This window comes from Perna viridis, chromosome 1 (genome assembly GCF_037379345.1).
Source record: "Perna viridis isolate PV_CMFRI_1.1 ecotype Kerala chromosome 1, ASM3737934v1, whole genome shotgun sequence".
Lineage (NCBI taxonomy): Eukaryota > Metazoa > Mollusca > Bivalvia > Mytilida > Mytilidae > Perna > Perna viridis.
This window is the reverse complement of record NC_142445.1, coordinates 30,093,494-30,105,633: the sequence shown is the minus strand read 5'-3', so window position 1 is coordinate 30,105,633 and position 12,140 is coordinate 30,093,494. Positions and strand designations below refer to the sequence as shown.

The following is a 12,140-nucleotide window of genomic DNA, read 5'->3' as shown; positions in this document are numbered from 1 at the left end:
GTTGCTTATAAAATGTCACGTCTGACGACCATAAAAAATATATGTAGTGATGAATCGTATCTTTTAGCAAAATATCCCTGTTCCAGAAGCTTAATTGAAAGAATTCTAGCACTGTAAAAAAATCTAGTTTTGACGTTATGTTTTATTTTCACATCTACACCATAACTCATTTTTCATTCCCCTATTGCCTTCATTCGTATCTCCCATAGAAAAATCCCAAATCAATTTTAAACCTATTTTGCAATATTCTACAACTTTACAACTATCATTTTAATTCAATTTGTTACATTTTCATATAAACAAATACTTTAAAAACTAATTTCTAAATACTCTCCCATTGACAATCTCCTGAACTGCTGTTTAACACAGAATAGGAAATTCACCCATTTAAAAATTTAATACATTGGTTCATCATGACAAGTTACAAATTAGGTTTGTTTTGCTGATGTATGGCCCTTGGATTTAAAAAAAAATCAATTATCAAGTTTTTCCTCACGGTTCTTTTTGAACACGTAGTAATCGATCGAATGCGTTGGTATTTTTTTCTGTAATCTTGAAATTTTACCGCTCTGTTAAAGTATTGTATTTAAGTCAGAGTGGATAATGATCAGTACATTACGAATGTTAATTCATTTACAAGAACAGGTGCTCATTTCACTAAATTAAAATAAATTTAGCGATTGAGCGACGAAAGATTTTTTTATTGGTTTGAAGGAAACTAAAATACCAACATATGCCAATGGAATTTATTTGATCAAAACCCAAAAAGATGACGTTATGTGTTGAATAGTCCTTGAGTATCAGAATCATTCCATTTTTTCTCAAATGTGCACATTATATATGCATATTAAACATAATATATATACAGATTATATATGCATACACTCAAAAACGTTTTATAAAATGCTCATTATCTCCAAAAGACGATCTATCATGTAAAAATCAAAATGAAAAATTCAGTCCAAGCCATCATGTAGGTAGTCTATTTATAGGTCGTTAAGCATGTATGCAAGTAGTATTCCAATTCAAAATACGGCGAGTGCCAGAAATTGATTTCCAATATGATTATAATTAGGCTTGTAGTGTAACTTGTCAGTATGGCGTCAGCTGATTCATCTTCGGTGAGTACTAGAAGCTGATTGACTTGATTTTCTGCCATTTGCTTTTCCTTTTTACGGAAAACATTTGTAAGAATCAATGGCGAAAAAGACGTATTTCCGATAAAAATTGTTAACTATTTGCATTTTTGTACTCCAGGTGTACTAAACACAACAAATTCAAAATAAATGGCTGACAATAATTACAGCTATTGATTAATCAATATTTCGTATCACGTGGATGGAGACTGAAGGGGTCATGTGCAGGATATAATGATGAAGACGCGAAATTTTAGGTGATTCATTTAATGCATGAAGAATCAAGTCTATTAGATTGTAAGGCAGCTGGTGATATCAGAATCTTCAATAATAAGTAATTTTAAGAGTCATGCAAATAGACAAAAAATAAAATCTGCATCTCAAAGCAATCTATCTGACAATAAAATTTCCCCGCAAGGAAATCTGATATTGAAAGTCTGCATCTCTAGATATGTTCACACATTTTTCTCATTGGGATGTTAACGCTTTACGTTAAACAGAAAAAAAACTGGATTTAGGCACTTCTATGCTTAAGATTAATTAAAGATACAATTTCAATCCATGCAAGTTTTTGTGCTAGCATTACAATTTTCTTTTATACTTGCAGTATGAAACGCTTTCAGAAGAGACTTTAGACAGAATATTAGCAACAATATATGGACAGTGTATTGGAGATGCAATAGGAATCCTTTCCGAATTTCTTACGAAGACTGAAGCAAAAAAAGTAAGTAGTTTCCAGTTAGATAACAAACTTATTGGATAACTGTTTTTTTTGTGTAAGGTCATATGACTTTGGATTAAAACGCTGGAACTGCGTAGTTTGTAAGTATACAGGAATCAATTAATTTATTTGTCTGTTCATTCATCAAACTGTTTGTCTCTCGAAATATCTTGTTTGTGCAACTTCTCTTAATCATGATGACATCTAAGGGGGATTTTGTACACATGTATCATATAATAGATGAATGTATATGATTATTGTTAAATAACACCAAAAGGGTGCGTATGCAAACATTTAAGGTTCTGCATTTTAGAAACACATTAAGTCAACTACTTCATAGAGCTACGGAGGGGATCTAATAGTTTTGTTCGATATTTAAGTCCACTTGAAGCATGTGGTGTTGTCTTTCTGATGATGTGCTGATGATTTCTTTGCAAGTTTGGTTAAATCTCATTCAACACCATATTATAAAATTAATGACCTTGATGTTACTCACTATCATGAATAGCGTAATCGCGCAAGCAAAAATAATTATTTGTGATTTTGCGAATTCGAACTAATGTCAATATTAAATATGACATGAAAGTAGTTTAAAACCAATTAGAAAAAAAATATATGGAATAAATTCGATTAGGTAATCGTTCTTGTGCTTAAATATATAGAATAAGTGCCATAGGACGTGAAACAATACTCAATCAATACAATTAATAGCTTAAAGAAATAATTTTGTTATATTTCATTAGTTTTATGGAGATGTAGCTGGAGAATTAGAATATAGTCACAAGTCGCTAAATGACGACCTCCACAGAATGCGTTGGAAAGAGGGAGATTGGACGGATGACAGCGATCAGATGGTTCTAATTATGAGATCATTGGTTGACACTGGTGGAAAGGTGTGTTCGAAATAAATCAAATATTCAGTACATATCATACATGAAAACTATCTGTTTTGGCAAATCAAGAGCATAAGTTCCAAACATGAATAAATGTTTTATTAAAGTACAATGTAACCTTTTTTATATACAACTATTGTAACGGTATACAAACACATTTTACAGCCAAAGAGACTTACGAGACAAATGAATATTATAGGATTAAACTATGTTTATTCAGAGTTTATCGATGTGTAAAATCGGACCATTCACTCACAAAAAACAAAGTTAATCCTAATAATTCCAATTCCTAAATATCTGAGATATATTAATAGTTATTTTTTTCTTGAAGGCCCCCGTTCCGTGAAAAAACGTGTTAATTTTAATATTCAAAGTATTTACGGGCTAGTGAATAACGAATTTAAAAACAAATGTTGTTTTGAAAATACAATACCGAAAATAAATGGAGTAAGACATATAATACCGTTTTAAGCCTCTCAACGGCTTTTTATCTTTTGTCGATGGTAAGCATGTTGTTTACGATATGTACATGGAAATCGTTGTAAAAAGTGTTATTGCCGACGTCGTAAAAGGTGAAATACCAATCATAATGCACGAAAAAGCATATGCTAATTAGACTGGAATTATTACAGTTTAACTGATGAGCAAAACATATTGTCATATCAATTTGACTTAAGAGGTTTGAATTGTAATTACACATTGCTTTTGTAATATGAGAAAAACTTGTGCACTTTTATTACAGGCGGATCATGACAACTTCGCCAGTAAATTACATGATTGGGTCAATCGTGGATTTCGAGAGCTTGGAGACTATGCTGGACTTGGTCAAGGAGCCCTTACAACAAAAGTTGTCTCCCATCCCGATTATTTGAAGGATCCTATTGGCGTATGTCTCTTTAACCACAAGTATCCTTCCTTTTTTTAACGAGCATATTGGTAGTAGTACAAAATCAAACCCTTTTGCAAAAATGTGAAGACGATTTTTTGCGATTTTAGTACAACAGCTTTTATGAATTGCCTCTCTACTTATAAGATAATGTGTAAGAAGAAAAGAGTAAAAATTCTATCATTCTTTTGATTAAGTATTTCCTATAGATTTAGATGTTCTCACATTTGATACGTATTTGGTTATCATTTTAAGACGGCTGAACTTGTTTGGGTTGAAGATGGAAGGAAGATTGCCTCTAATGGTGGAGTAATGAGAACATCCATTGTAGGCATTCACATGTTCTGGAATCTAGAGCAGGTGAAACGTAACGCTCTTGAATTTGTCAAAGCATCACATTTTGACCCAAGGTAAACATTAAACACGAGTTTATTGCTTTGAATCTCGTGACTAAATGAGAATATAACTTTTTTTCAAAGACAGATGAAGTAGAAGAACTATGTTCAGTCATTTCATATATAGGTTAAGGAGGTAGACGTAGGGTAAGGGAAACAAATCTTGAAATCAGTGATATGTTTGTATCATATTCAATTTTACCAAAGCCTGTCAAGCTTTCATTTGAAACAGAGTGAAATCAATCCAAGTTACTTTGATGCTTGCATGAGATTGATGTAAAATGCTAAATACAAACGTTCCAATGATTTTTAAGAGTTGTGTCCCTTACCCTAGGTCTACCTCCTTAAACGCACGATGGAATGTCTGTATACAGATATCCAGATATTTCATCGCTATAGGGTCGAATGTAGTATCGACTTTCGAAACAAGTCATAGGTAATACACTGATTTAAAATGGTTCAATCTACTAAAACCTTTAATTGTTTAGTGGAGTCCGAGTTGCTCATTTACTTTTGTTACTTTGTATGTATGATTTTAGTTACTTTATGCTCTTTGTTGTGTATGTCTGTTTTCCATGTCTGGTCTTTGTCTCTGGATTACATTCTTTTGATTACCGCTATAACATTGGTTCCCTTGATTACTCTCAGACAATATAGCAATGTAATTCATATTGTCCTTGCAAACGTTTTAGACTAATTCAAAACACCTTCCTCCACAAGTGAAAGGTTTTAAGAAATGCACAAGATTGTGTTTAATTTAATTTATTTTCGAAATTTAAAGTTGACATGTGAATAAATGTTGTTACATAATGTTCTGAAATTAAGTGTTTTGTCAAATTTGTCACAAGGTAATTACAACCGTGATGTTTTTGTAAGGCTTTGATAGGGTGCAACCTTAAGGCTCATTTGTGGAATTGTTCTATGCTATTCCATTTTAAAACTGAGCTGAAAAAGATATGTGTGAGGAACCCGATTCCAAGATGAAATGTGGAGTGTTTCTTATTTGGTCACATAGAGTTAACAATTTGTGAAGTTAAAGGTTTATTCATGCAATCAGTGCATTATAAATATGTAATACATTTTACATTACAAAGTATGAATGTTAATGCATGATGGGTAGAAAAATTGAGTTACTCTACATCTTACACGCAATTCTTATTAGAAAACATATCAAAAAGCTATAAATGCCAGGATTTATATACTGGTTACAATTTCTGTTTTCATTTGTATCATTACTTGAAAGTAGTTTGTCTCAAAATAGTATTTGTCTTATACAGATGCCAAGCCTCTGCTGTAGCTGTTTCTATTGCCATAGCATTAATGCTACAGGGTAAACACAAAAATCAGGAGGGCCAATTCAATGTCAAGAACATAATAAAAGAATGTTTTGAGTATGCCTCAGAATGTTTACAAACAAGCAAACAGAAGACAGAACTAAAGACGTTCCTCAAATGTTCAAACATAAAGGACCTGAAACTGGATGAAGAGGGCAAAATAGGGTACACGTATAAATCTATGGGTAGTGGATTCTGGGCATTAAAACAAGACGATTTCAGGAAAGCAATAACTGAAGTTATGATGGAAGTAAGTTAACCCGTTGCAAAATTTATAGCAAATTTATTTTTAATATATCAAATCTCATGGTTTATATGTCTTCATAAATATGGAAAGGCAAGTTGTGTTGCATTTCTCACACGGATTCGATTTTTTCAGGTTTAAATGAAATAGAAACGAGGAATGTTGAAAAGTGATAACAGTCGTACAAACCGATATGTAGTCAAAAGTCATTTTGAAATAATTTAGCTTATGGCTTATGTCAACACTTAATTTTCATGGCACATATCTTTATTAAAGGGTGGAGATGCCGATACAAACTCTTGTGTTGCTGGGGCCATGCTAGCTTGTAAATTAGGTTTCTCTGCGTTGCCAGAAACTTGGGTGACAAGACTTAAACACAAAAATTGGTTGGATAAGGAAATTAAAAGGTAAGTCTGGTTTTGCATACATTAAACCATTATAACAACTTATGTTTTAATGTTTTTGTTATTAACTTAATAGAATATTTTAAAGATGTTTAGTTACAGGCTAGCTGGTCGTAACTAATTTTGTACCTCATAATTAAGCGGGTTCTATTAAAACAAGCATGACATGTGATAAAGTAAAAAAAAACCCTGGTACAGTATTAAATACCATATATCTTCGAATATTCGAGACATAAAGTATTCATTCAACAATTATATAAAATCTCTGTAAGTGGGATCTTTTGACCTGTATGACATTGAATGTATATAATATACATCAAAATAATATATATCTACATTAATGTATTTATTTAAGAGTTTTTGTTTTAGATACTTTTCCATGATGAAATGGGACGTCAATCACAAAGTATTTGAGGATTCCATATCACAGGAACATGATAATTGAATATTTATTATTAAAAAAAATATCTGCTTTAGCATTAAATGTTAACTCTCGGAACGGAAACAGGACAAAAATGCATTACCTTCCACATGGACCTGCTAGAAACAACATGTACATATTGGTCAAACCGAATTAGTTCTGTTACCATTTTGTTCGCTTTTATATTGAATTGCTAAGATGTGTATGCCATCAATGAAGGACTGTAATTCGTGATAAATGCTTTTACAAATGTGTGATATATATATAAAGTAAAAAAACCAAAACTATAAAAAAGATATTACTTTATTTAGCATTCACGGATTTATATATAGAATATATAAGGTCTGCTACAGAATATTTTCCGTTATAGACATGAGCTTCAAGTGTCATACTACATTTTGACCTCCGCGAAATATTGATCCCGGGGTTAAAATATCATAGGGAAATTTTGACCCCTTATGATAATTTGATCTTTTTCTGTAAAATATCCCCCGTGATATTATTACCCCTATAAGCTGAATAAAACAAAGGCGTTCACTCATTTGAAAAAAAGTTAAACTATCGCAGCAGGGGACAAGACATATCACAACAAAGGGGTGAATATCGCAGCAGGGGCTCCATTTATCACTGAAGAGGGTAACAATATGACAGTGGGGGTTAATTTCGTGTAGCAGCATCACAGGAAAGGTTAAGGTTAACAACAGGGTGATAATCAATCTGAGGAAGAAGGGTTAATAGATCACAACAGCGGGGGGTTAAACTTATTGCAGCACGGTGTTATTTATAATACTGTGGTAGGACAGGGTAAAGATGTGGCAGCAGGAGGTTAAAATATAGCAGCAATTGAGTTAACATTTCACAACAAAGGGGTGGATTTATTGCAGTGGTATCACAAGAAGGGGTAAAAATATCACAAGAGGAGGCGGTTAAAACACACAACAAGGGAGTTAATTTATTATAGGGAGGTTTCACAGAAGTTATTTTATCATGGGGCTTCAATATTTGCAGCATGGAGGTTAATACTTTGCATTGGGAGTAAATTAATATTTTTGCGCTTATAATTTTAAAATTCACTCTGAGTAATTTATTTAAATGAAACACTTGCACGACATCCAAGTACTGGTGGACTTGATGTCTATCCAGTTCTACTTTTTGATTTGACTCAGGTCAAAGTTCGCTACAAGTATTTGGTCATATGAGCTGGGAATTTATTGTAGATTCTAATATGACGTCCTTAAAAGGCTTTGAGACCACAACTGTTGTTGACATGACATTCGATTGCTATTTGAGCAGCACGCGTCTTTTTGGTCGTGGCGTGTGTGTGTAAATAACTGCCCACTTTAATAATATAAACTAACACATGTAACATTCCGATAAGTATCAGCTTTTTTACGTTCATTTCAATATGGTGAATGAACATCAAATTCATATTTGATAAAATTATTAAACGTTATGTTTTAGAAAAGTTATATTATATTCCGTAAAAAAATCACTTACACGGTAGTACTTGCCACGTGCGCCATCATGTATGAAAACAAGCAATAACAATAGTCAATGAATGTAACATTGTACTTGTCCATGTGTGAACACTGTGACCTTATGATGCAAGCAACTATTGTCATATCTAACATCGTTCTACTTAATTCGCCCTTTCCTTCATAATAAAAAAGTACAAAGCCAAGTTTCACTACCGACCATTTCAACTGATAAGGCCATAAGTGTACAGACAAATATGGACAGATATGGCGGGTCTAAGGTTACCGTAATAGGTGACGAAAAGGTAAAACAGTATCGTAATTGTCATATTACATTCGAAATAAATCACGGAAATACTCTATGGAACATCAGTGCAATGTTTCATATAATTCCAATATGTAATTTCAGAGGAAAAAAATCTGATTTTTGAAAATAAAAATGTTACAAAATGTAACGAAGACGGACGCCAACTAATGGTAAACGCTAAAATGGCCCTTCGTGCAAGGTGTGCTAAAAAGGACATTATTGTTATTTTACAAATTACTAAATGTGTGGTATTTTGTAATATGACTCAATCAGGAATTTGTGATATTAGAAAATGAATTTTTATATTAGAAAATGAATTTTTAATATTATAAAATGAATTTCTAAAATTAAAAAAATGTTTTCTGATATTAAAAAAAAACTGATTTTGATTTTTATTTCATCAAAGTAAAAAAAAATCTTAAAAAGATTAAATAAACAATAAAGTTTCCAACGAACAAATGTAGTCTTGATTGTGAATCATTGTAAGTCATCGGTCACCTATATGTGAGGATGTGTGACATGTTGTAAACACACGTAAATTTGTACTCTTTGAAATTTTTGACATTCTTCGGATTATAAACATTTTTATTAACCAACTACCTAAAATACGTTAAAATATGTCAAAAACTGACCAAAATTGATATGAATTCAACCCGGACATCTATACGGGGCCAATATGAAAAAAAGAGGGCCAATATGGATCAAACCAGGGCCAATACGGCATCATAACTTCCGGTCCTTTGACACCGCCATTTTGAGTTAGAATTGGATTTCATGAACTTTGATCACCAGGATTAAAAGCTGCAGAAACATAAAAATCTTCCATTTTATACCAAAATGATATTTAAGACTAATTAATGCAAATAAACCTACATGTTCTTGGTGGAAGACGAAAACAACTGTTCTACAAATCATCTAGTTGAGCTGGTTAATAAAATTGTCAATAAATATGTAATTTCATATTGGTCATGTTATAGGTTTCGGTCAATTATATTGGCCTCGACAGCCGTATTGGCCCTCGGTGAAGCCTCGGGACAAATACAACCGCCTCAACCTATATGACATACCTCAAACCTATAACAGGCCAGTATGAAATTACATATTTATTAGCATATATTATATTGGTGCAGTACATTGACTTATGGTAAACAATCCTTAATACGTGAAATTTTGAAGAAAATCAACTCAGTATGAGCGATTCTGCATCGGATCCTATGAGTAAACAATACGCGGACATTTATGTACAGAAGGTTATGACAAATAATTCAGTGAGTGTTCCAGTCGAGGTTCATGCAGAAATGCACTTGGAAAGACCTGTGAGTAACTTTAATAACTGGCATAAAACGCACGAGATCTGATGATTATAATAAAGACGGAATTAAAAAGTGACACCGGTATATTTGATAAAATTCGTCACGCTCCAGTGAACAGCAAGTCTATTGACAAGGATACTGTCAAAGAGAGTTCACATCTAAATCCTTCAAAACAATGTGTTGGTAAAGTGACAAGCAATAATAGCGGTCATGGCGAGATCGGGGAATTGAAAACATTAGTGGTAGACATAACGAAAATAATGGGCAGATTTTGTGGTATGATTACGACACGGATGGACGTCTTTGAATAAATAAAAAAAAACATTACGGATCAAATAACATCTATTATTGATTAAATGGTTTCAATAGTTTCAAAAAAGTTACAAAACAATTTCAAGATGATTTGCCTTTTGTGAAACGAGTTGAAGTCAGAAAAAAATCACATTCAGATATGGTAAACCAGAAACTGCCACGAACCACTGAGGAGAAACACGTAATCGTCATACGAAACATTCCTGAGAGTCATATTGTGAATACTATAGGACGTGACAAGCTGAAATCTACAAAAAAAGGAGAAAAAAAAACAGAAATAATAACGCTGATCAATCATCTGATGAGCCTGAAATACAATCAAGTGAACAACTAAACATCAAGTGATGGTTGGGAACGACAGAGACCATACTGAAATACTGGCTCGGGAAATCGTAGTAATAGAGAGTTAAACAAGTTTAATTGATGAAATGATAAATGTGATAAGGCCTACAAAATCTCCATGGTTTTAGTTCAATGTCGGACGACTCCTTTGCCACAGAATTGGGCTACTAGGAACACAATTTACCCCCACCCGAAGTTGCATACACTTTGGTCTAAACTGGATAGTCCAACGATATATATATTTTCTATATCATAAAAATGATTGACAAAACCTCGCGTTCAAGTAGAAAAACAATTTACATGAACTGTTTAAAAATATATGGACAGTAAGGTCTTAACACTACTGCTACACATACATTGTAATTGTAACGATTGAACATGTTATACGAGCAACTACCATAATTCATTACTAAATTGTAAATACAGTTGTCAAAATGTGAGATTACATTTATCCTACATCCCATACGACTTCTCTGCTCATCACTGCTAATAATTTTCAGGAAATAATAACCATAAGACAAAATACAATACTAATACAAAAATGAGAGAGTGTGTGATCACAATTGATATCACAGCAAAATCTGGTCTCAAATATTTAAAAAAAAGCATTGGATTTCCAGCATCCCAAAATCTTAGTTTAGCATCCAATTTACTTGTAGAGAAACTCCAGCTGACTGCCCCTATACGGAAAGAAAGTCATTTATACTTTTGAGAAGAAAAGGCCAAAAAAGTGTAAATATACAATGTTTGTATATGTGTATGTGAAGGTTTATGTATGTGTAGATATGTGTATATGTAGGTATGTGTATGTGTATGTGTAGATAATGTGTGTGTGTAGGTATGTGTATGTGAAGGTACAGTTGCGATCACTTCTAACCTCTCTTAAATTCTGTCAGAATATGTCAAAATTTCTGTTCTACGACAGCAGATAGAACAGAAATCCTGACAGATCCTAACATGGCCTGACAGAGGCTGTCCTGGGTCATTTTGCCCTATTCCCTGACAATACCTGACAGAAACTGTCCTGGAAAAGCTGTTCTAAACTGTCATACCACTGGACAGTTCCTGACATTACATCTTTCTATTCTGTGTGACGTAATTTAGAACAGGAAGTCCGCGATTAATAAAAGAAACTGAGTGACTTATGTAAGAGTAATCAAGGGAACCAAGGTTATAGCGGTAATCAAAAGAATGTAATCCAAGTACAAAGACCAGACATGGAAAACAGACATACACAACAAAGAACCTAAAGTAATTAAACTCATACATACAATGTAACAAAAGCAATGAGCAACTCGGACTCCACTAAAAACTGGGAGCATGGACCAGGTGCACCGGTAGGCTAAGCGTCTTCTGCTTTTCTTGAAACACCCGCCGAGTTGCTCATAAAAAATCAAATCCGGGGGTAGACAAACGAGGAAAGGAAAACTATGACTCGTCGAATAAATCAGTTTTAATGGTGCAGATTGATACACCATAAAGATCCACGAGTTCATGATGACGACCATAAATTAGCCACCCGATTAGGAAAAAAATCTGGATTTCAAAATTTACATTGAATTTCCAATTATATATGGGTGACTGATACCTAAATATTTCGGTCAAAGTTCTTCAAAATACCACTTTTGCAACGAATATGAGTTTGAACACTTCCAATTTCCCTACATGGTCTAGATCTTATATGTAGAAAATGTAAAAATTAAAAATGTGAGTTTCATATTGGTGACTGTGATACTTTTATTTCAGTAAAAATTCTGCAAAATGTATGAGTGCAAGCAGTTTTATTTTTCATCAGTCTAAATGCTTATTTTTTTCAATACAACTATCATGTGGATGACTGTGACACATATATTTCTGTCAAAATTCATAAAAAATTTCATATTCCAGCATACGTATGAATGCTCACACTTTTAATTTGCTTAAGGGTCTAAAATAATGACTAAAATGCTAAATTTTT

At 32.9% G+C, this 12,140-nt stretch overlaps 1 protein-coding gene across 2 annotated transcripts; it reads left to right on the top strand.

Moving 5' to 3' along the window:
* The first annotated feature begins 984 nt into the window (after positions 1 to 984).
* Positions 985 to 6,716, top strand: LOC148628287 (uncharacterized). Of its 2 annotated transcripts, XM_088585530.1 has the most exons (8): positions 985 to 1,121; positions 1,744 to 1,860; positions 2,601 to 2,750; positions 3,493 to 3,636; positions 3,892 to 4,046; positions 5,309 to 5,615; positions 5,886 to 6,016; positions 6,383 to 6,716. In XM_088585530.1, the coding sequence occupies exons 1-8, from the start codon at positions 1,098 to 1,100 to the stop codon at positions 6,456 to 6,458; spliced, it is 1,104 nt and encodes a 367-aa protein (XP_088441656.1). In that variant the 5' UTR covers positions 985 to 1,097; the 3' UTR covers positions 6,459 to 6,716. The 2 variants fall into 2 exon arrangements, with proteins under 2 accessions (XP_088441656.1, XP_088441667.1); XM_088585541.1 differs by lacking the exon at positions 6,383 to 6,716 and having other exon boundaries at positions 5,886 to 6,020.
* The last annotated feature ends 5,424 nt before the right edge of the window (positions 6,717 to 12,140 follow it).

Coding starts and splice junctions, on each gene's coding strand:
- LOC148628287 (XM_088585530.1), top strand. CDS start 1,098: ATGGCGTCAGCTGATTCATCTTCG. Junction 1,122..1,743: donor CGTCAGCTGATTCATCTTCG/GTGAGTACTAGA, acceptor TTATACTTGCAG/TATGAAACGCTTTCAGAAGA. Junction 4,047..5,308: donor GCATCACATTTTGACCCAAG/GTAAACATTAAA, acceptor TGTCTTATACAG/ATGCCAAGCCTCTGCTGTAG.